This window comes from Miscanthus floridulus, chromosome 10, assembly GCF_019320115.1.
Source record: "Miscanthus floridulus cultivar M001 chromosome 10, ASM1932011v1, whole genome shotgun sequence".
Classification (NCBI taxonomy): domain Eukaryota; kingdom Viridiplantae; phylum Streptophyta; class Magnoliopsida; order Poales; family Poaceae; genus Miscanthus; species Miscanthus floridulus.
In genome coordinates, this window is record NC_089589.1 from 17,840,304 (window position 1) to 17,865,677 (window position 25,374).

A 25,374-nucleotide genomic window follows, 5' to 3' on the forward strand; every position below is an offset into this window, starting at 1 on the left:
CAACGAGGACTAGTGGGGAGTGGCGACTCTCCGATACCTCGGAAAAACATCGGCGCATTCCTCTCCCTCTTTTTACTTTGAGCATTTACTTTTGAGCAATTCAATTCATGTCTTTACATTCTTAGAATTATCATGCTAGGGTAGGATTAAAACCTAGGATGTAAAACTTTTATGCGGTAGAACAATAGAGAACACTTTTGGGCACTAGGGGTGAAATGGGCTAATTGTAGGGCTTAATTATTGCAAGAAATTTTAGATTAGCCTAATTCAAAACCCCCTCTTGGACATCTTGATCCTTTCAGATATGATGCCTCGATAGGAAGTAAATATTCTTGTTTTTTGCACGGGGGAAAGAATCTAGCAAAGTTGTACCGATTTGATATAAACTTCATAGGACATTGTTCTATTATTGCCAATATTAACTTATAACTTTCTTAAAAGGATAAAATATAACATTTATATTTTCATTTCCCATATATATATTCAATACATTTTTTATCTCGTTGCAATGCACGAACATATTTGCTAGTAAAATAAAATATGGGATATGAGATATAATAAAGGATCACTGGTATGTGTCTGTATCCTATCCGGTTTCATTTCTACTCCAAAGTAAGAGGCCAAGGATGCCACGGAAGCCTTGATATCCACGCCTCTATCACATTAACGATGCAGTTAGATAACCCAGATCTGTTTGAATCCCTTTTTTGTTTGAGCATAGAGATTATTTCCCCGGCAGTTGGTCTCTTTGTAGGGTCCTTCTCCATGCAGTTCAGCCCAATTTTTATGCACAGTTTCACTTGCTGAAGGCAGTCAGCTTCAAGGTCTGGGCCGTACATGGATTTGACGTCGTCATCTTTTGTCAAATTTTGACGTAACTGTGAATTTGGAAATTAAGCAGATTTATTTATTGTTAAACATTGGGAGAAAAAGCATGTAAAATATGTAAAAAATACATATATAATATTTTCTTACATGGTTGATAAAATGCTGGGCATTTATGTCTGCGTTGTAACTGTGTGGGCACACCTTTCCTGTCACGATTTCCAGTACTATAATGCCGAAACTATATATATCTGCCTTTGTTGATAACTTTTTGTGTTCAAGGTACTCGGGTGCTATGTAGCCACTACAAGAAAAAAAACTATTACTAATTAGAGGCCCCAACATAACCTCCACGTTAATCCTCACAAGATGCGCTAGAAAGAAGATAAATGCTAAAAATTCTCATATTAATGGCCATCAAATAAAAAACCCGAGCCATCTATAACCATTGGATCTATTTTATTTTCTATAAAATTACCCACCTGCCATTATAAATAAAAATATTTTGTTTGAAGGAAAAAAAGTTTGACCATTTGGAAAGAATCTTGCTCGACGACAATTAGTTAATAAAATAGTCACCGTCACAAGGAATTGCATCATTAAAATATTATATCTATTGTACCATGTTCAGAATTAGTCATCAAAATATCTGTATTAATAGAACAAAATATCTGTGTTATTAAAATATCATTTTACTAGCATTCATAATTAGTTAGTAAAATATCAGATAAGTCTTATTGATCAAATTCACTTGGCAACGTATTAATAAGATATAATATCTGTAGTACCCATCATGTCCCATTAGTTAATCTATTAAAAAAATCTGATGGAAGGTTAATATGTTAATAAAAAAAATCAGAGGCAATATTTCGATGCTATCAAATAAGATACGTGTGTGCTGCACGACTTCTTTATATTATATATAAATAAAGAGGAGTCAATTTCCCTCAACCACGCAGAAACTGAAATTAACACTCCAAATTTAAATCTAATTATGCACTTCTGCCATTTATGAACTATAATTCAAAATAACCCCTAATCTTATATCCAAATTATCTATATTTATCATTATATGAAAGATAATGTAAAGCATCATTTGAGTTTGTATCCAATTTACCCACATATGTCATTAACAAAGATTATATAAAGTAAAACGTTTGATTATCTAAATAAATACATCTCTAAATGCACGTGTAAATACAATAAATAAATTAATAGCAATTGTTATTTAAAATAAGTTTATTATGCATCTACTAAAATTTTGTGTTATATCAATACTGGTAATCTATTTTATGAAATAAAAAATAACTCTATTTGTATGAGTAAATACTAATATAATTAAGCTATTACAACAAATAAATCAATAACCATCGTAGTTTAAATAAGTTTATACATTGAATAGCATCAATACTAACAATCTAATTTTAAGGGTTCTATGTTTTTTGTAAAACAATAGTTTTACACAATAATTAATTCTATTATATGATAAATTTAACATCGTGATTGTTGTAGTCCGAGCTGTAATGACCTTCTGTGCATTGTAATAGCAAGCTAGAGTGTAGCCTACAATCTAAATTGTTTTCTAAATAAATTAAAAATAGAAATTCTGATAACACGTTGATAAACAAATACGTTAACCATCAGCTAACCGATATTAAAAAAATCTACGTATTCATCATGAGGACATGCAATTAATAACGTGACCCAGCATCTCACAAAAATCTCTAAAACATACCGCCACCAGCCAAAAATATATGTCAAAGCTATATCTATATATAAGGCCAGTCTAAATGGAGATTTCATGAGAGTTTTATGGTATTAAATAAGCTAATGCCATATAATATAGATAGAGATGGAGATGATCAAAGCTTCAATGGATGAAATGAGTTTCATAGGGGAGAAACTTATCTTCACAGTTCCCTACACAGAGTCTTGGAAACTAGGACACGAAAGTCCCACTGAGACTGGCCTAACTAACTAATCTTTCTTCCAGATTTGGCCAAAAGAATTTGAAAAACAAATTCGGTGGCGTGGAATCTAATCCCACTAACAAATGCAGACTACAAGCAAACACCTTCAAGGCTTCAATGGCACGTTGATGCACAATGTCATCATGCAACCTTCAAAAGCATAAACTACAACAATAATGACATGATAAACAAGGTAATTCACTAATACTCCTTCTTTCTGCACATGTAACCCTTCCGTAAGAGAGAGAGAGAGAGAGAGAGAGAGCGCAAAAGCTACGTTGGAGAGAACATCTCAAACCTAGGAAGTCATTTACACTAACGACATGATTATGAAAGAAGTGGCACAACATCTAACCTGGATGGAAACATAATAATGTTACCACCTCCTTTTCAAGAGCGCGATAATTACATATCAAATAATTTCAAAGATGCAAAGGCAATATGTTAAGAAATTCAGAGCAACGACTTAATTAACTCAGCGACATCCATTCATGAAGCAAAAGATGAGAAACCAACGAAAGACAAGCCAAACATCAATGCTATGGACTTAGAAAGTAACCTAAAAAAATTCATCCAACAAATCAATGAAAAACTACTATTTTTGAAAACAATTGAAGGTACACATAAATATCCAATACTCAATCATGTTATTAATTTTTTATTCCTAGGTGAACTAACCTTTTAATATTGTTTATCATATCCACACGGTTCAATTCCTACATAGGGAAGCCTAACACGCCCATACACTGCATAAAGTCAGCCATAATAGGGAACAAAACAAATGAAGGAAAAGAAAACACCTAACCATGAAATCAAACTAATGTTACATGTTTAGTTGGTCCATGACAATCTCTCTCGATCATGCCAATGCCAATTCTATACATGTTTATAACTCTAGATTCAAATATAAGTTAATTATATGAAGTAAATTTATTAGTTAATACATATTAAATAAGAATCTATGTTGCTTAAGTGTCTCAACGTTAGCCCGTGCAGGAGCACAGGTTGATGGACTAGTAAGTATAATGCAAATGTACATATTTTATGTCGGAAAGAACTATAATATACTGCCACAGTTTAACAATAAGAAGAGGAGATAAGTCAAAATAAGGATAAAAGAGTTGAGATTAGTAACCCTCGCTACTATATAAAGCACTGACCACCCAACCTTTCTCAAATCGCAGCGAACAAATGCAGAAACAAAGTAAAGATTAAACCCACTTCAATATTTCTTTAACAAATTAAAGTTAGAAATAGTTTCTGAAACATAGATCAACAGAATGAAAAATGGAAATAATTTTTATCTCTAAGTGTTAGTTTAATAGTTCCTTAAAACCTACTGACGGTCTCAATAACTTATTAGTTTGATAATTTCATTATCAAGTTTGATAAATTCTGAAATCTAGCAAGCTAAATAATTTCTGCCTCAAAAGGACCTACATTTGGGAGGTTCTTAATATGCTACATTAATTCTAAAAACCTGGTTTTATACCTCCTCAGTCTTGGAATACTATAAGCAATTCTGAGTTTGTCCTAAGCCAAACAATCCTATGTTTAAACAAGTTTATAAAAAAGAATAATAATATTTATGATATCAAATGAGCATCATTAAACATATTATGAAATATATTTTCATAGCTAGCTTTTTCATATGGTATATGTTAATACTCTTCTCAATAGACTTAGTCAAATGGAAATCTTTTGATGAGTTAACGAACTAAGATTTCCTTATACTTCAGGACAGATGTACTAATGAAGAAAAACTAAATGCGTCTTTTAAACCAAATAAGTTCCAAATCTGTTGCAAGGCAAATAAGTTCAAGAAAGCGTATTCAGTAAAGTTAATGAGCTTACGGTGTTCCAGTAGCCTTGGAAGCAATGATATAAACTTGTTCGAGATTGAAGAGCCTTGACAAACCAAAATCAGCAAGTTTAGGAACCATGTAACTGTCAAGTAATATATTTGCTGGTTTTAAGTCCAAATGCACGATCTGAATATCCTTCTGACCCTCGTGAAGACAATGTAAGCCTTCGCAAATACCTTCTATTATTTTATATCGCATATGCCAATTGAGTTTATCTGCAAAGGATCGGAGTAATTTGTAAATTATTAATTCTATAGAAAAATGTGTTGTATAATTTGTCATTTGCCATGCGTACTTAGATAAAAGGAGGTGGCTCTCCAAATTTGGTAATATAGTTGGGTTCTAGTTCCCATTATTAAAACAAACTTTTGTGTTGGGGTATTCATTTCAGTATTAATAATGAGAAGGAAAACCTAAAATCAGGGACATGTGTCACTACTACAGAGTAGGCCTTCACAACTGGACACACGGGTCTGGTTGGCTGAGAACAAGATCTTATGCTACTAATGAAGAACGGTTCATGTCAGAAACGTACCAGTTATGATGCATCCGGTGTCTATCACAATGGATTTGTAACGCTCTCCATTTCTGAAGGTCCTCTTAACATAATTGGGGTTGTGTCACTTCTGTGCAGAATTTTGTGGAAACACTATTTAATATAATATTATGATAAATTAAGGTCTAATTTTCTAACTACATTGAAAGGGCGGAGAATTAGATTTTGTAGTAATTTGCATTATATTTTCAGACATATTACCCACTTGTTTCACTGCAAAGATATGCCAAAGCTTCGTTCTCTGGAGAAAACTCAGTGTTGCTTTATTCGGAAGACATTGTTGTTATCTTAAGTTTGGCTTGTTTCAGTTCTGTCAAGACTAACCTTCTGCCCGATTCGCCAAATCGCATGAAGACTTCTGTGATTGTCCTAATATCTTTGTATATCCTAATTTGTTGTGAGGCAAGGTGGTCAGGATGGAGCCTTTTCTCCATTTGGTGTGACAGACAAATTTTGGCTCAAATGTTGGACACGACCTGCGGCACCCACGACTTCCTCCTCTTGCGGCCTAGTGAGGCCAAGTGTGGTCTTGACGTAATTACGGAACTAATGCAAACAATTAGTTTCATATACTTTTGTCGTGTTTCTATGCTTGGATGGCATGGGGCTACGACAAAAATATTCGTTTCTATGTAATTTTGGTTGGGTTCCTAGACTTATTGAAAGTGGTTGTCTATTTCAAATTTTAGAGGAAAAGTGAGAAACCTAAATTGTCTATGATCATGTTATCACATTTTTATGCCACCTAATTTTAGTATCTACAATCGACTACATGAGTTTCTATGATCAGAAACTTGTTTTGATTAAAATCTTACCGAAGCAAAGATTTCTCTATTTTATGCTCACACTCATTAGATTCTACTAGCAAATTTGCCCATGGATAACAACGGGAAATATATAAAAGTAAAAATTAATTCTAACAACCATAAAATCATCAAAAATGATTTTATTAACAACACAAAGGCTATAATCCCGTATAAACTTGTCGTGGATCCATAAGACAGATTTTTAGAGGCCAGCACTAACTTAAATTGAAGCTTGATCATAATATGACTGTTCAAATAATGCATCAGTTTATAGGCAAACAAACTCTAAAAGAAATTATTCATAATGGAAATTTTTGATTGGGCCAAGACATCGGAGCCTTGGCCAACACTAAAAAAGTATTGGCTAGACGTTTGGTTATTACGAACCTTGACATATTTATTCACTAACCACACATATTTAGTGCTGGCCAGTCTATCTTCTGGATCCACATATTCATGTGAAAAATAAAAAACAATGCGTCCCAGGTACGGATGATATGGTATATATATTAAGAAAAAGCATGGGCCAGCAGGTTCGCATGCAACAGCTGGAATCTAAACATATAATAGCTAATATTTAGCTACAGCTAACAATTTTAGTCTAACTAATTAAAAAATAATCATACTCCCCTCATATTTGCAGGCATAAGTGGAACAACCACCTGCTCCACATATTTGCAGTCCACCGCACAACACTCACCAGCTCTCTTTCCTCTCATCACTCTCACAGCTCACGATCAAGGCATCATCACTGATGCTCCTCCTCTCTCCATCTTCACATTTCTCAAGTCTCTCCCTCACCAGCGTTTGGATCCAGAAGCTGGCAATGTGCATACACCAGAACCCAGGATGAGCTGCAGCGTGCGCATGCTCTAGCGCCTGGATCCTACCATGGGGCTCAGCCTATACGTACCGGTGCTCGCGACGAATCAAACTATCGGAGTAGGGTGGTGGAGGTGCTGGTAGTCGTCACACAGGGTGGTCAAGGTTCCAGCGGATGGCGCAGGATGATGGGATCTGCACCTTCCTCCTTGTGAGGTGGACGAATCGAAGTCTGACGTGCCGGGTCTGGCCCTTCCTCCTCGCGAGGGCCAGGCGCGTGGATCGGCGGCCAGCAGGCCAGATCAAAGTCCAGGTGCCCGTAGGTAGAGCTCTTCACGGCCACGCTCCCCTTCTTTACCGAGATGGAGTTCCTCGCGGCTGGAGTGGGCAAACCGGCGAGTACGCGGATTTAGTGGGATAAGCTCCCTTATTGGAGGAGGCAGCGGCCGGCGCCGTGTGCATCTCGAGCGGCCTCCAGCAAGGGCTAGTTGTGTTTGGCTGCTAGATCCATGAGACCACGCCGGGCGGACCGGTACCGAAGTAGAAGCGGATGTGGCTCCTTGACATTTTGGTCCAGCGGCACAGGGTTTGATGTCGACTCCAGACGACATGTGGGCTTCGTTTTGGAGTTTTTATTTTATTTGAGCTGTTACTTATATTCTTTTGGGGACTTTCAATTCTTGTCTTGGCGTAGCTTGTTAGATTTCTTTTTCGTCTTGTCTTGGTGGTTCACTGATTGGAAACATGACTTGATATTTCTTATATCTTGGATCCTTTCTCTCCTAGTCTTTGCTGCCTTCCAAGATATTGTTGGTTCTTGTTCTTGTTCTTGTTCAATAGCTTACTCCATTACTTTATGATCCTGTGGAGATTTGGGAAGGCGCGATAACAGTGCGGAATTTGTGGTTGCGGGAAGGCAGACGACAGCAACGGAAGCAAGGCTCGCTCGTGTCAATTTCTCATGGAACTGTCTGAGAGGTGGGGGCATGACTGCGAGTGCAAAAGGCAGTGATTTAAGAATGAGGCAGAATTTTTGGCTCTTCATTGTTAGGTATAGATACATGAAAAATGGATTGTCATTCCTCGCTTTTCTCTATAGTTTCAAATTTTCTGTGATCAGGTCAATGAATTTTTATGTCACTAACTACTAGTTTTTTATACTCATCTAAGTCAAAAGCATGATAAGCTGAGTCAAAGCAGATCGTACTCAAATTTCAAATTCTAGTGAAAAAGTGTCGGGTACCATAAAAAGGGTCCCCTAAGCAAGGACCGAAAAAATCGCTTAGAGCCAATAAAAATCGAAGCCAAGAGACAACTACCGGCAAACCCCCACCTTATCCGAGACTTGGCTGGACCGCCCAGCCCACCTTGAACAGTACCCCTGACTCGCCCGAGGCCCCGCCCGTAAGGCCTCAGACGAGGTGCTGATTCTCTGCCTCGCTCGAGGCCCCGCCCGTAAGGCCTCGGACGAGGTGCTGATTCTCCGCCTCGCTCGAGGCCCCGCACGTAAGGCCTCGGACGAGGCGTTGATTCTCTGCCTTGCTCGAGGCCCTGCACGTAAGGCCTCGGACGAGGCGCTGATTCTCCGCCTCGCTCGAGGCCCCGCACGCAAGGCTCGTACGAGGTACCGATTCTCCGCCTCGCTCGAGGCCGGCTCGGCTGCTACCCCGTCGCCTCCGCCTTAACCAACTTCTCCGACAGGACGTCACGTCCAACTAACGCGTTCAACCGCTCCCGCGATATCAGCCGAACGACGGCTCGACACAGCGGAGTGGCCGACGAGACGTGAGTCACACCGACGCCATGCCGTCCGGGACAGGACAGGGCAGGGGTTACTGGCCGTTGTGCTCGGCACTGTGCCCACGACTGACACATGTGCGGCACTGTGCTGCCTAACCCCATCTGCTCCGAGGACAGCACGACGTGGAGAGTCAAGTTCGGGTTCCTGTAGCCTCGGAATCAGCGCACAGGACCAACTGCTCCCTCCGAGCCTCGGCTATCCGCTTCGGGGTCTCGGTAGCCTCGGGATTTGGACCCGCCAAGCCCCCCACGATGGTTCAGCCTCTGCACCAACTAGGCCTCGGCTCTCTACGTTGTCAACATACAGCGACCAGCACATCGTCCACAGTATGCGCCATGCCCTGCGTCAAGCCGTCACAAGAGCTCCCACGTCGCACAGGATTAGGCGTGACCGGCGCGTCGCTCCAGTGCATCGAGGACAAGGCCGCTCCACTGACCATGCTGCCACAGTGACAAGCTATAGGGCTCGGCATACCGCCTCCGCTCACGAAACGCCACGTAGCAAACACATGTATCGCCCCTGTCCCCCCTTCAACTATAAAAGGGAGTGATCGGGGTCGTTTCTAGGGACACGCCTAGACGCACAGACATACGAACTCACGAGAACACACACTGACACCCGAACGAGCAACTCACGCCACTACGCAGAGACCTGGGGCTAGCCCCCTCTCTCGCCCTGCTTGTAAACCCCTACTACAAGCACCTCGGAGCAAGGAATACAAGATCGATCTCTCAGACTGGACGTAGGGCGCCTATTGCCTGAACCAGTATAAACCTTGTGTCTCTTTGCATCACCATCCGGGATTAGGGACACGCAGTACATTTTCACTAGTTGGTTGAGGACCCCCCGGGTCCGAAACACCGACAGTTGGCGCGTCAGGTAGGGGGGTACTGCGTGTCAGCTTCGTCATCCCAACAAGTTTCGGATGGCAGACCCCGTGCGACCACTTCGTCTCAGCATGGTGATCTGGTTCGGGAGCCTAGAGTTCATGTCTCTAGGATGTGAGTACGATATGGTACTCCTCACACCCAGAGCCCCACCGACCGATGACGACATCACGCACCAGCAGCCCAGGCATAGACGGCGCCCGGGCTGCCGCTCTCGTCGCACTCACCAGGCACGACGCGAGCGGGACCACCCTGACACCGCGCGAGCTCAGGGCGACGCACCGCGCTCCACCGGTATCCCATGCCCGGCTGTTGGTACGGAGTCCCTGGTTGGGGACCTGTCCAGCTTAAGCCCAAGCAAGGGAAAGACACCGGTGGCGCGCAGCGACGCCCCGTCATCAAGCTCTGCCCCACCACCTCCTGAGGAATCGACTCTGGCGGAGCAAAGCCCGGCGATGGCACTATCCCCGTACCCCTTCGGGTTTGGCAACACCGCCGCCGCCTACGCTTCCGCTCACGCGGAGCCCTCAGGATACCACCAACGCTTCACCCTCGACCTCGACGCCACGACCTCGACCCACACCCACGCTGACTCCTCGGAGGAGGACAAGGCGTGGGTCCGAGCGGACTTCTCCGGGCTTCGCGACCCTGAAGCCATGCACCGCTTCCTGGCCGCGAGCGACTACTGCTTCGGCTACTCCAACTCCGACGATGAAGGCACTTACAATCCCACTCGTGAGTGCTTCTACATTGAGTTCGGGATGCCGAGCGCGGGCGATGAGGACGAAGGGGCAGGCAGTCGCTTCCCACCCCGTGAGGGGCAGGCGACCCCGCACCCTCCACGCATTGAGCCTCCAGCAGTGCGGAACGAGAACCCACGCCCACGAAGAACTTCGATGCCTTTGACCTAGAGCAGCTCCATGAGCTCCAGGCCAAGGTAAGCAGACCGGACTCCTTCTTTAGTAGCAGCCGAGACACCCTCGAGCAAGAGCAGTGGGGGTCGCGGTGAGTCCGGAGCAGCCCAGCGGAGGGCTCACGACGTCAACCACCGCATCAACAATGACGTAGGGGGCAAGCAACACCCTATCTTCAACTGCGCTAGCCAGAACATCGCGGCAGCGGCGATGCTACTCCGGACAATGCCCGAGCCCTCTACCACGGAGGGGCGACAGGTCCCACGGCGAGCTTCGAGACCTCCTCGAGACCGCCGTGGTATAGCAAGCCGAAAGTTCCGCTTCTCGACGGCGCGGAGGCGCCTCAGAACTACCCGCGGCATCGCCTCGGCAGGGTAGAGAGGCCTCAGTTCGTCCCGAGCCTGCTCGGGCACCAACAGCCAATAGGGCCCCCTCGATGCATGACCGCCTTTGTGACCAACGCGAGGCACAAGGCGACCACGATGTGGTCAGCAGGCGACGGCGCCACGACAACAAGGGGCCCGCCTGAGGCTACCACCCGCACCAAGGCGGTCGCTACGACAGTGGAGAGGACCGCAGTCCTTCTCCTGGGCCACCTGGCCCTCGAGTCTTCAGCAAGGCCATCCATGGCGCTCACTTCCAGCCCGGTTTCGCCACCGGCCAACCTCACAAAGTACAGCGGCAAAGACCAATCCTGAGCTGTGGCTGGCCGATTACCGCCTGGCCTATCAGCTAGGCGGCGCGGACGATGACCTGCTTATCATCTACAACCTCCCGTTGTTCCTGTCAGACTCGGCGCGAGCCTGGCTCGAACACCTCCCTCCCTCACAGATCCACAACTAGGCGCGACTTGGTAAAGGTCTTCGTCGGGTAATTTCCAGGGCACATACGTGCGCCCCGGGAACTCCTGGGACCTCAAGAGTTGTCGCCAGAAGGCCAGGACGAGTCTCTGCCAAGACTTCATCCGATCGTTTCTCCAAGCAATGCACTGAGTTGCCCAGCGTCGGCGACTCAGAAAATTGTCCAGGCATTCCTCTCTCGGCACCTCCTGCCAGGACTGGTCCGAGAGTTAGGCCGGAATGTGCCGACCTCGGCGGCCGCGCTCCTCGACATCGCCACCAACTTCGCCTCGGGCGAAGAAGCTGTCAGGGCCATCTTCCCCGACACGATGCCAAGGCAAAGCGGAGGGACGAGGCCCCCGGGGCCTCAGCCCCCACCTCCTCAAGAAAAAGAAAAAGGGTCGCCAGGGGAAGCAGGAGGTCCTCGAGGCCGGTCTCATCGTAGCCACAGATCGTAAGGATCCCCGAGGCCCTGTTAGAGGCCCTGGGCTCTTCGACGACATGCTGAAGAAGCCCTGCCCTTACCACCAGGGCCCGGTGAAGCACACCCTTGAAGAGTGCACCATGCTCCGACGTTACTACTGCCAAGTTCGGGCTCCCCTACGACGATGCCAAGAAGAAGGGCGCCGGCGACAGGGACGACGACAAGGACGATGGGTTCCCTGAGGTGTACAACGCCTTCATGATCTTTGGCGGGCCTTCAGCGTGCCTCACGGCACGTCAGCGAAAGAGGGAGCGCCGGGAGGTCTTCTCGGTTAAGGTGGCCACTCCTCGGTACCTCGACTGGTCTCGAGAGGCAATCACCTTTGATCGGGATGACCACCCCGATTACGTCCCAAACCCCGGGCAGTACCCACTCGTCGTCGACCTGATCATTGGCAACACCCGGCTCACCAAGGTGTTGATGGACGGATGCAGCGGCCTCAACATCCTCTATGCCAACACCCTGGAACTCCTGGGGCTCGACCAATCACGGCTCCGAGGTGATGCCGCGCCCTTCCACGGCATCGTGCTAGGGAAACGCACGCGACCCCTCGGGCGCATCGACTTGCCCATCTGCTTCGGCACTCTCCCTCCAACTACCGCAAGGAGGTCCTCACCTTTGAGGTGGTTGGGTTCAAGGGAACCTATCACGCCATCCTAGGGCGCCCGTGCTACGCCAAGTTCATGGCGATCCCAACTACACCTACCTCAAGCTCAAGATGTCGGGACCCAACGGCGTCATCACTGTTGAGTCCACATACGAGCATGCATACGACTGCGACGTCGAATGCATCGAGTATGCCGAGGCTCTCATGGAGGCCAAGACCCTCATCGTCAACCTCGACCGACTTGGCAGCGAGGCACCTAAATCCAAGCGTCGTGCCGGGACTTTCGAGCCTACAGAGGCCATCAAACTCGTCATGGTCGACCCCACATGCTCCGACGGCCGGGCGCTGAGGATCAGCGCCACCCTTGACAGCAAATAGGAAGCCGTGCTTGTCGACTTTCTCACTGTGAATGCCGATGTATTCGTGTGGAGTCCCTCGGACATGCCGGGCATACCGAGGGAGGTCGCCGAGCATGCCTTGGACATCCGGGCCAGCTCCAAGACGGTGAGCAGCGCTTGCGCCGATTCGATGAGGAAAAGCGCAGGGCCATCGGCGAAGGAGGTGCAGAAGCTTTGGTGCCGGAATTCATCAAGGAAGTGTCCCATCCATAGTGGTTAGCTAATCCTGTATTAGTTAAGAAGAAAAATGGGAAGTGGAGGATGTGTGTAGACTACACCAGTTTAAACAAAGCGTAAGTTCCATTTTCCCATTACCTCGAATCGACCAAATCATTGACTCCACCGTGGGATGCGAAACCCTATCTTTCCTTGATGCGTATTCTGGTTACCATCAAATTGAGATGAAAGAATCCTGACCAGCTCGTGACTTCTTTTCATCACCCCATTCGGCATGTACTGCTATGTGACTATGCCATTCGGCCTCAGAAACGCAGGGGCCACATACCAGCGGTGCATGACCCAGGTCTTTGGCGAGCACATCGGGCGAAGCCGTCGAGGTCTACGTGGACGACATCATGGTCAAGTCTAGAAAGGCCGGTGATCTCGTCGATGACCTAGAGATAGCCTTCAAATGCCTCAGAGAGAAGGGCATCAAGCTCAACCCCGAGAAGTGTGTCTTCGGGGTCCCCCGAGGCATGCTCTTGGGATTCATAGTCTCGGAGCGCGGCATCGAGGCCAACCCAGAGAAGGTCTCGGCCGTGACCAACATGGGACCAATCCGAGACCTCAAGGGAGTGCAGAGGGTTATGGGATGCCTTGCGGCCCTGAGCCGCTTCATCTCGCGCCTTGGCGAAAAAGGCTTGCCTCTGTACCGCCTCTTGAGGAAATCCGAACGCTTTTCTTGGACCCCCGAGGCCGAAGAAGCCCTCGCCAAGCTCAAGGCACTGCTCACCAATCCTCCCGTCCTAGTACCACAGACCAAGGGTGAGGCCCTCTTACTCTACGTCGCCGCATCGACCCAAGTGGTCAGCGCGACCATAGTGGTCGAGAGGCGGGAAGAGGGGCACTGCTCTACCCAGTCCAACGACCTATTTACTTCATCAGCGAGGTGCTCTCCGAGACTAAGACACGCTACCCCCACATCTAGAAGCTGATCTACGCCATAGTCTTGGCTCGACGCAAGCTGCGTCACTACTTCGAGTCCCACCCGGTGACCATGGTGTCATCTTTCCCTCTGGGAGAGATAATCTAGAACCGGGAGGCCTTGGGTAGAATAGCCAAGTGGGCCATGGAACTCATGGGGGAAGCCCTGTCTTTCATGCCTTAGAAGGCAATCAAATCTAGGTCTTGGCCGACTTTGTGGCAGAGTGGACCGACACCCAACTGCCACCTGCTCAAATCTAGGTGGAATGCTGGACCATGTACTTCGACGGGTCCCTGATGAAGACCGGGGCAGGTACGGGTCTGCTCTTCATCTCACCCCTTGGAGTGAACATGCGCTACATGATTCGGCTCCACTTCACCGCCTCCAACAACGCAGCCGAGTATGAAGCCCTCGTCAACGGCTTGCAGATCACCATCGAACTTGGAGTACGGCGTCTCGACGTATGGGGCGATTCGTAGCTCGTCGTCGATCAAGTGATGAAGGAGTCGAACTGCCATGACCCCAAAATGGAGGCGTACTGCAAGTTGGTACATCGCCTAGAGGACAAGTTGGATGGTCTCGAACTCAACCACATTGCGCGAAAATTCAACAAGGCCGCGGACAAACTGGCAAAGATGGCATCGGCATGGGCCCCGGTCCCCCTGAACGTCTTCGCCAGAGACCTCCACAAGCCTTCCGTCGACTATGCCTCGACGGCGGAAGAGGGCCCCTCGGTCGAGCCCACCGTAGGGCCCGAGGCTCCCTCTATCACCGAGGCCCCTGTGGCCGAGCCCGAGGCCATGGAAATCAACACGGAGCCTCCCGAGGTCGACCAGGGCACGGACTGGCGAGTCCCGTTCCTTGATTGCCTTATTCGAGGAGAGCTTCCTGCAGACAGGACCAAAGCCCGATGGCTTGCGCGATGAGCCAAAACTTATGTCCTCAGCAATGGCGAATTGTACAGGCGAAGCCCATCTGGCGTCCTCCAACGATGCATCACCACCAAGGCAGGCCAAGCCCTACTTTGGGACTTGCACGCAGGAGCCTGCGGGCACCATGCAGCACCTTGGACACTCGTCGAAAACGCCTTCCGCCAAGGGTTCTACTGGCCAACGGCGATTGCTGACGCCACCAAGCTGGTACGCTCCTGCGAGGGATGTCAGTACTATGCGTGGCAGACGCACCTCCTGGCCCAAGCCCTCCAAACCATCCCCATTACATGGCCATTCGCCGTGTGGGGGCTCGACATGGTTGGGCCGCTGCAGAAGGCCCCCAGGGGCTATACCCATTTGCTGGTAGCGATCGATAAGTTCTCCAAGTGGATCGAGGCTCGTCCGATCAATCAAATCAAATTCGAGCAAGCGGTGCTATTCTTCACTGATATCATCCATAGGTTCAGGGTTCCAAACACCATCATCACTGACAATGGTCCATAATTCACCGGCCACAAGTTCCTGACGTTCTGCGACAACCACCACATCCGTGTGGCCTGGTCGGCCGTAGGACACCCTAGGACAAACGGCCAAGTAGAACGTGCCAACGGCATGATCCTACAGGGCCTCAAGCCAAGAATATACGACCGGTTGAAGAAATTTGGCAAGAAATAGCTTGCCGAACTCCCATCTATCATCTGGAGCCTGAGGAATACTCTGAGCCGAGCCACGGGGTTCACACCGTTCTTCCTGGTCTATGGGGCCAAGGCCATCCTCCCCACTGACTTGGAATACGGTTCCCCGAGGCTATAGGCCTACAACGAGCAAGGCAACCGCACTGCCCGCGAGGACGCCCTCGATCAACTAGAGGAAGCCCGAGATGTCGCGCTGCTACACTCGGCCAAGTACCAGCAAGCCCTACGATGCTATCAAGCCCGGTGCATTCGAAGCCGAGACCTGAAGGTGGGCGACCTGGTGCTGAGACTAAGGCAGAGCAACAAAGGCCGCCACAAAGCAGACCCCACCATGGGAAGGGCCGTACATCGTCGCCCAAGTGCTAAAGCCCGGGACCTACAAGCTGGCCAACGAGAAGGGTGAAATCCTCACCAATGCTTGGAACATAGAACAGCTACGTCGCTTCTACCCTTAAATTTCCAAGTATTCTATACATTGTTTCTCGAAATTCAATAAAGAAGCGTTCTTTAGTTATTTTAATTTTTCAAGAAACCCCTCGAGCCCATCAATGGGGGATCAGCGTTATGATAGCGCTATAAGGGAGACTCGGCTCTGCCTCTGCAGAGGTGCCCACCGTGGGGCTCGAACAAGACTTGGCTCTGCCTCTGCAGAACCGAGCCTCCCTCGGGGGCTAGAAGGGGGGACCCCCCTAACTCCCAGGCACCATTTTTAGTCGTTTTTTGAAAAAAATTCTACGCCAAACTCTCTAGCGTACTCTAACAAATCGATTGTAAAAAACCTAAGGACCAAAAGCTGTCTCAGGGCCAAAAGGCCGGCCGAGCCGCGAGACGGCCTACGCCTCCGGGCTATGGCATGTCCCTCACCACCTTTTGCCCGAGGGACAGCTTAGGCTCCGAGGAAGTTTTTGCAAAGTGATATGTTCAGAGACGAGACAGAGGGCAGAGGCTCAGAAATACAACAAAAAATGATTAAAAAGCGTAGACGCATAAGTACTTCAAAAAAAGCCTTGACGGCCACAAGCGTTACGGTACAATAATCTAAATCCTAATCAGTTTACATGGCCCCTTTGGCCCAAGTCAGAACTCAAGGTCGCCAGCGTCGGCGGTCAGTGCAGGAGGAACCACCTCCTCTTCGAACAGCTTAGCTAGCGCCGTGCTAGGGGCCTCGGCCACCTCCACCAGCTTCATGACCTCGGCCTTGGCCTCCTCGTCATCCTCAGCCAAGACATAACCGTCGCTGACGGCCTCAAGGTCGATGCCGGCGTAGTGCGAGGAGACGACGGCCAGGGCATGCTTGACGCCCGTATGCAGCGCCCCTCGGAGTCGCTCGTGGACTCGGCCGCTCAACGCGATGAAGCGGCTCCCGAGGGAGCTGCCCGATTCAACCCCCCCCCCGACCTCCAGGGCCTCGCAGGCGGTACGTGCGGTGCTCTGCAGCGCGTTGTGCTCTTGGATCTTGGCCTCGAGCACCGCCTGCACCTCAACGGAGGCCTCAGCTGCCCGGGAGACCTCCTTTTCCAACCCTGCACCAAGACAAGCGGGATGGGGTTAAGCACAAAAGGAAACAAGCTAAACAGGGGCGCAAGCCCATGAGACTCACCCTCGGCTTTCTCCCTCCAGTTCTTGACCTCAACCCGAGAGGCCTCGGCCGCCCTGGAAGCCTCCCTCTCTAGCCCTGCATCACATTGGGGAGTTGTTGGTCGAACGCAAGAAAAGCAAATAAAACAAGGGGCGTGGCTCAACGGGACTCACCCTCGGCCTTTTCCTTCTAGGCTAAGGCCTCGACCCGGGAGGCCTCGACCACCTTGAGGGCCTCGGCCAGAGCACCTTTTGTCAGTAGGTGCACGCCCTGCTCCGCCCCCAGCTGCCCGGCAACGGCCTTGGTAGAGGCCTCCACTTGTTCGGCCCGGGACCTGAAGGTGTCCCAATCGCCGGCCACCTAGGTCAGCTCCTCCTCCAGCTCCTTGATCCACGCCACCAAAGGGGTGGCCTACTCCCGAGCCATGGCCGCGTCGGCCTTCATATCAGCACAGTGAAGGCGGAGGTCCTCCACCTCCGCGCTCCATGCCGACAGAAGCTCGTTGGCATTGGCGAGCAAGTCCTTCTGCTTCCGGAGCTAGTCCCAGACGTCCCTCTCCCACCGGAGGAACAATGACTTCCCGAGGAACCGGGCCTCGAGCTCCTGGATAGGTAGAACGGACGTCAAGCACTACGAGAAAACTCAGGAAAAAAATGACACAACATAAGAAAAGAGGGCGCGTACCTGGGCAACGTCGGGCAGGTCGTCGACCATGATGGACAGCGTTGTCCACAGCGACCGCTCCGCCAGCTGGTGAAATTGCTCGAAGGAGTCCCAGCGCCCCCCCCCCCCCTCGGCCGCGTCCTCGAGGGCGAACAGAGGCTCCCCCTTAGGGTCATCCCGGCTCCGCCACAAGACACGCGGGTGATCCCACCCGCGGGGCTCGGGTTGTACCCGCACGAGGGCCAAGCTTCCCTCACTAGAAGTCAGAGCCGGCTGCTCCGCGGTGCTGGCCGCCTCGGCATCTGCTACCTCCTTCCCCAGGGAAGTATCGTCGGAGGAGATCGAATGGACCTCCACTTCTCGGGCGCTCTCCTGCGACGGCGGTGGGTCTTGGACCGGGGGCGGTACTGAAGCTTGCCCCGCCTCTGTTTCTGCTTCCTGGGCCGCCAGCTCCGCCGCGCCCACGCCAGCCTCCGCCACCTCGGCCTCGGTGGTCTTGGGAGCTCCGGTCTCCGCCACCTCGGCCTCGGTGGTCCTAGATGCCCCGACCTCCATCGCCTCGGCCTCGGAGGTCCTAGGGGCCTCGGCCTCGCCCTCGATGGCCTCAGCGACTAAGGGCGCCTCGGCTTCATCTGACTCGCGGGCCTCGGCCTTGCGGGGTGTAGGCGCCTCCTCCCCCGCCTGCCTCGTGGCCGCCTCGGCAGCCTCTCCTTGGGCGACCGGCTCCTTTGGGTCGGCCCTGGCCAACGCCGCGCCGCGCTGTATGGCGGCTTGTGCCTCCACCACCCATTGGGCGGTGGAGCTGGTGCTCACCTTGAGCGCCTTACGTGGCGCTAGGGCGGGCGCTTCCGCCTGATGCTTCCGGCTGAAGGCAAAGCATTCACGAGGTCAGCACACGGCCAAAGAACGAGTAGAAGATAATGCAAACTCCGCCGACAAAACACTTACCCCGAACGGGGACACAACACCATCTGCACTACGCCCCTCGTCCTCTGCAACGGCGGTGGCGGTGGCGGTGGCGGTGGCGGTGGCGGTGGCGCGGCCCCCGTGTCCATCGGTGCCGGCCGGCCCTCGCCGGACCCTAGCGCCGCCTCGACCCTCTGCGGAGGCTGTAGGGTCGCCTCCTTCGTCGCTTGCTCCACCTCCGCCGTCGAGCCCATCGGGCTGATGTCGCACTTCCCTAACGCCCATGCCTCGGGCGTGTCGGCCTCGGCCCTGGGGCGGGCGATCACCGGCCCCGAGGCGTCCTCTCCTCTTCCTCCTGGAAACACTGGGCTGCTCGCCGACGCCCCGGGCGTCATCCCCCTGACGTCAGGGAGATGGTCTAGGGTACCCCGCCCCGCCTCGCTCTCGTCATCATCGCTCGAGGAATCCGACAACGACGGTGATGGAGACGGCTCCACCGAGAGACCATCGTGCCTCTGTTGCCGGCGACATTTCTCTAGCTCCTCGCGCTCAAGGTTCTTCCTCTTGTGCCTTGCCTCCTCGGCATCCTTCCGCTTCTTCTATGCCTTGGCATGCGCCCTGTTCACCGCCCGCCGCTCTGCGTCCTCGGGAACGGGCGGCGGGGAGGCTCGCACATCTCTCATCCCCTGTAGGAACAGCGAACGCCAATAAAGGAATAGGAAAATGCAAGGAGCAAGGAGGCCTTAGGGGCCGCAGCGGCGCATGACTTACCAGAGAGAGGTACCCCCGCGATGGGCGCATCGCCAACGGGGTCAGACCACCACTCCTTAGCCGCCCCTCCACCATCTCTCTCACCCGATGTAGAATCTCCTCATCGGAGAGGGCGACGGCGGACATCCAGACACCCTCGATCGGCTCATCTGGTGTCATGTCGAACAGGCGCTGCCGTCGAGCCATCAGCGGCAGCACCCTCCAGTGGTGGAAGGCCACCACAACCACAGCTGCCGTAAGGCCGCAGCTGCGCAGCCTCTCCAGCCCCTCCAAGAGCGGCTGCAGCTTGGGCTGATCAACCACCAGAATGCCATACCTCCACTTCTCTGGCTGGCTCACCACGACCCACCCGGTATAGGGGGGAAGTCTGCCATCGTCATTGTGGAGGTAGAACCAGCTGTTGTACCAGCGACGGTTGGACGATGCAAGCTGGGCTAGGATGTAGAGGAGCTGCCGGTCTTGGCGCACTTAGAGAGTGTAGCCACCGGCCCTCATCGCCTTCCGTGTGCCCATCGTGCCCATCGGCTTGGTGGTGAGCCCTGCCCGAAAAAGGTGGAGCCACAGCTCCCAGTGGGGGGCAATGCCCAGGTACCCCTCGCAGACGGTGACAAAGATGGCCGCCTACGTGATGGAGTTGGGGTTGAAGTTGTGGAGCTCCACGTCGTAGTAGTGCGGGAGCGCCCATATGAACCGGTCCGCCGGCAGGCCGAGACCGCTCTCGTGGAAGGCCATGAAGCTCACGATGTAGCCATCGCATGGCCTCGGCTCCAGCTCGCCCCCCGGAGCAATCCACTCCGGCCTAGTGGGGTCGGTAACCAGGTGGAGGAGGCCGTCATCGATGAGCGACTGCAGCGTCTCCGCAGACACGTCGGACGGACCCTAAGGATCCGCCCAGAGGACAACAGCGCCGCCGGCCATGGGTGCGATGGAGAATGCGGCTACGGTGGTAAGGCTCGCTCTCTCTCTCACTCTCTCTCTCTCTTCCTCCCACTTCTCCCTTCTTCTCCCCGGTCTCTCTTCCTCTGTTCTTAGCAACCGCTCGAGGGTAGAAGGGGGTGAACGCAGGTAGGCAAGGTAAGGAGGGAAGGGGCGAGGCTCATCACATATTTATGAGGAAAGGGGGTGAAACGGACGGGCGACAAAACCGGGGAAATTTCCCTCAGATCTAGCGCAGTTAATCCGGCTTCGATTAAACCGCCCACGCGTCCACCTTTTCCTTATTAATCGTGCACACGGTAACGTCCCATCCGCAGACATCGCGTCGCATCCAACCGCAGCGACGGCAGGCGCCGTTCCGTCTCCCCAAGAAACTGCCTCAAAAGGCGCACCTGCCGTTGTCAACCGATGGGAGGGGAATATCCCCCACCCGATTCCTTTTAGACGAAGGAACTGGGCACCGAGCCCGTTACGGTCCAGGGGTTCGAAGGTTGGGCCTCCGAGGGTCTCGACAGCTGCCCCAGGACAACAGAGTCAGGGATGACTATGGGCGAGCCCGTACATGGCCGAGGCCCAAGCAAGCGATCGCTTGGGATGCCCTAAGTCGTGTCTGAGACCGACAGGGAGGTCTCTGAATGGGATCCCACCGTAGGGAGGCACCGAGCCCCCAGGGCCAATCGAACAGCCCTGGGACCCACTAGAGAAGCCCTCTGGTACTTTTGGAGTGCGTCTCTAGACCGCTAGCCGACCCCTATCGAATGGGGCATGGGCCTCCACTCAGACTTACCAGATAACAGCTCACCAGGGGTGTCACTGCTCGCGCCCACCGAGGGTAGCCTGGCATACTCCACCCCTCCTTCCGAATGAAAAGGATGCGTGAGGGCCGCACAAAAAGTTAGGGAAGCTCCTGATCGCCCTCTCGCTCCGTACAGAGGCTCGAGGGCTCTTCCTGTAACCAAGCCGAGACCCAGCGACCCAAGCTCGCACTCGAGGGCTCGGCAAACAACCCCTCCTTCCAAACGAAAAGGATGCACGAGGGTCGCACAAAAAAGACAGGGAAACTCCTGATCGCCCTCTCGCTCCGTGCAGAGGCTCGGGGGCTCTTCCTGCAACCAAGCTGAGACCCAATGACCCAAACTCGCACTCGAGGGCTCGGCAAACATCCCCTCCTTCCAAACAAAAAGGATGTGCGAGGGTCGCACAAAGAAGCTAGGGAAACTCCTGATCGCCCTCTCGCTTCGTGCAGAGGCTCGGGGGCTCTTCCTGCAACTAGGTCGAAGCCTAGCAACCCGAACTCGCATGGCAAAACACGATAAAAGGCACCGAGCTTGTTACGGTCTAGGGGTTCGAAGCTTGGGCCCCCGAGGGTTTCGACAGCCGCCCTAGGACAAACAGAGTCAGGGATGACTATGGGCGAGCCCATACATGGCCGAGGCCCAAGCAAGCAATTGCTTGGGATGCCCTAAGTCATGTCCGAGACCGGCAGGGAAGTCTCTAAATGGGATCCCACCGTAGGGAGGCACCGAGCCCCCGAGGTCAATCGAATGGCCCTGGGACCCACTAGAGAAGCCCTCTGGTACTTTTGGAGTGCGTCTCTGGACCACTAGCCGACCCCTATCGAATGGGGCATGGACCTCCACTTGGACTTACCCGATAACAGCTCACCGGAGATGTCACTGCTCGCGCCCACCGAGGGTAGCCTGACATACTCCACCCCTCCTTCCGAACGAAAAGGATGTGTGAGGGCCGCACAAAAAAGACTGGAGAACTCCTGATCACCCTCTTGCTCCGAGCAAAGGCTCGGGGACTCTTCCTGCAACCAGGCCAAGGCCCAGTGATCCGAACTCGAACTCGTGGACTCGGCAAACGCGATAAAACCCCTCGCTCAACATGAGAAAAGCCCCTGGAGGAATAAATCCACTCCTCCAGGGCCTCAGGGGCTACACCCGGCGGGTGCGCTCATGCGCACCCACCGAGGCCTCGAGTACGAAATATCATCCCGTTAGGAGCTGCCACGAGCCAAGTCTCATCAAAACCTCAGTAAGAGCGCTCACACTCTCCCCGAGGCTTGGGGGCTACTGTCGGGTACCATAAAAAGGGGTCCCCTAAGCAAGGACCAAAAAAATCGGTTAGAGCCTGTAAAAATCGAAGCCAAGAGACAACTACCGACAAACCCCGACCTTATCCGAGACTCGGCGGGACCGTCCGACCCACCTTGAACAGTACCCCGGCTCGCCCGAGGCCCTGCCCGTAAGGCCTCGGACGAGGTGCTGATTCTCCACCTCGCTCGAGGCCCCGCCCGTAAGGCGCATGTAAGGCCTCGGATGAGGTGCTGATTCTCCGCCTCGCTCGAGGCCCCACACGTAAGGCCTCAGACGAGGCGCTGATTCTCCGCCTCGCTTGAGGCCCCGCACGCAAGGCTCGTATGAGGTACCGATTCTCCACCTCGCTCGAGGCCAGCTCGGCTGCTACCCCGTCGCCTCCGCCTTAACCAACTTCTCCGACAGGACGTCACGTCCAACTAACGCGTTCAACCGCTCCCACGATATCAGCCGAACGACGGCTCAACACAGCGGAGTGGCCGATGAGATGTGAGTCACACCGATGCCATGCCATCCGGGACAGGACGGGGTAGGGGTTACCGGCCGCTGTGCTCAGCACTGTGCCCACGACTGACACATGTGCGGCACTGTGCTGCCTAACCCCATCTGCTTTGAGGACAGCGCGGCGTGGAGAGTCAAGTCCGGGTTCCTGTAGCCTCAGAATCAGCGCACAGGACCAACTGCTCCCTCTGAGCCTCGGCTATCCGCTTCGGAGTCTCGGTAGCCTCGGGATTCGGACCCGCCGAGCCCTCCATGATGGTTCAGCCTCTGCACCAACTAGGCCTTGGCTCTCTATGTTGTCAACATACAGCGACCAGCACATTGTCCACAGTATGCGTCAAGCCGCCACAAGAGCTCCCACGTCGCACAGGATCAGGCATGACCGGCGCGTCGCTCCAGTGCATCGAGGACAAGGCCGCTCCACCGACCATGCTGCCACAGTGACAAGCTACAGGGCTCGGCATACCGCCTCCGCTCACGAAACGCCACATAGCAAACACATGTATCGCCCCTGTCCCCCCTTCAACTATAAAAGGGAGTGACCGGGGCCGTTTCTAGGGACACGCCCAGACGCACAGACAGACGAACTCACGAGAACACACACTGACACACGAACGAGCAACTCACGCCACTACGCAGAGACCTGGGGCTAGCCCCCTCTCTCGCCCTGTTTGTAAACCCCTACTACAAGCACCTTGGTGCAAGGAATACAAGATCGATCTCTCAGACTGGACGTAGGGCACCTATTGCCTAAACCAGTATAAACCTTGTGTCTCTTTGCATCATCATCCGGGATTAGGGATACGCAGTACATTTTTACTAGTTGGTTGAGGACCCCCCCCCCCGGGTCCAAAACACCGACAAAAAGCATGTAACTTAAGTTTTCTACGACAGTGTCACCCAATTTCTATACTACCAACTTTCATTATTTATACCTAAGCACATGAGTTTATATGAGTAGAGTTGTCACATGAAGTTGACATGATTCAATTTCAATTTTTTGAGAAAACCAAGAAATTTAAAATTACTATAAAGGTGTGTCGGTGTTTCGAGTAAATACTAACGAGTAAATTTGTATTATTGCGCGTCTGGCTCGGATTGTGTGCTAAGAAGACACAAGGTTTATACTGGTTTGGGCAAAATGTCCCTACGTCCAGTTCGTGGTTGTTGCTCGTGTTACTAGTACTGAAAAGTTCGTAGTAGGGGTTACAAACGGGCGAGAGAGGGACAGGTCCCAAGTCTCTGATGGAAAAATCGAATGGGAGCCGAGAGCTCGGTCGCTACCCAGCTATGTGTTTGAGGTTCAATGCTAGTGGTTCTGCTATGATGCGGTGTGGTGGTGTGTGATGCGGTGAACCGCCCCCTCTTTCGTGTGATGCCCTGCTTTCCCTTTTATAGACCAAGGGAAAGCACATGTTACAAAATGGGAGAAAACAGGAGAACGAGAGGCGGAGGAAGTCCTTCAGGGTCGCCGGCCTCACTTTTCCTCCATGCGGGTCCCGCTGACATGGCAGGTGGCGACAGGGACAGCCCCACGCCGGGCGCCTATCCGCTGACACTGCCATGCCCTGGCGTTGTCAGCGGGTCGTAACGTCTCGCTCTGCCCTGGCGGACGGTGCGGCGAACCAGCGTGCTGGTCAGCGGTCATACAGGAAGTGGGCAGCATAGTGACCACGCGTCCGTCACTGTGGGCGATGTGAGTCCCCTGGAATGACATGTCGTGGGGACGGGTCGTGCTGAGATGTGACCGCTCCCTGCACGATGTCAGAAGTTTGACCTTGAGTAGTACTTTCTGGCCCGTAGCGGTTGGCGATGGCGTGAGCTTTTGTTAGGAACTAGCCCTCGGACGTCGGGCGAGGCGGAGCCAGCCCTCGAACGTGGGGCGAGACGGAGCCAGCCCTCGGACGTCGGGCGAGGCGGAGCCAGCCCTCGGGGGTCGGACGAGGCGGAGCCAACCCTTAGACGTCAGCCGAGGCAGAGCCAACCCTCGGGGGTCGGGCGAGGCGGAGCCCACGGCCTCAGTGTCCACCGAGGCGAAGCCAACCCTCGGGGCTCGGACGAGGCAGAGCCCATGGCCTCGGTGTTCGGATGAGGCGGAGCCCAGCAAGAGATGTAGTCGCGCTCTTGACCGCTCGGATGAATCAACGTTGATGGTTATCAGCTCCTCCTTTTCGGATACCCTAGTATTGGTCCCTAACAAAGTGTCTATATATTTCTATACTACCAAATTTTAGTATTCATACAGGAGTGCAGTCAGAACCTTCACACGAACATGTCGTGATTTAAATTTTAAACTTTAGATAAGAAGATAACAGTGTTTGAATTGGATTCTTCGTTGAAATTTATCATGAAAAAATAGAAGAGGATTGAA

At 52.0% G+C, this 25,374-nt stretch overlaps 1 protein-coding gene across 1 annotated transcript in view; it reads right to left on the minus strand.

The window, feature by feature from the left end:
• Nucleotides 1-525: 525 nt before the first annotated feature.
• Nucleotides 526-25,374, minus strand: part of LOC136487771 (cysteine-rich receptor-like protein kinase 44) — a 33,386-nt gene continuing 8,537 nt past the window's right edge. Inside the window, exons 7-9 of the mRNA XM_066484882.1 lie at nt 4,650-4,875; nt 976-1,129; nt 526-878 (exon numbers count right to left, since the gene is read on the minus strand). Coding sequence (XP_066340979.1) covers nt 603-878; nt 976-1,129; nt 4,650-4,875 — 656 coding nt within the window. The 3' untranslated portion in view covers nt 526-602. The remainder of the gene's footprint in view (nt 879-975; nt 1,130-4,649; nt 4,876-25,374) is intronic.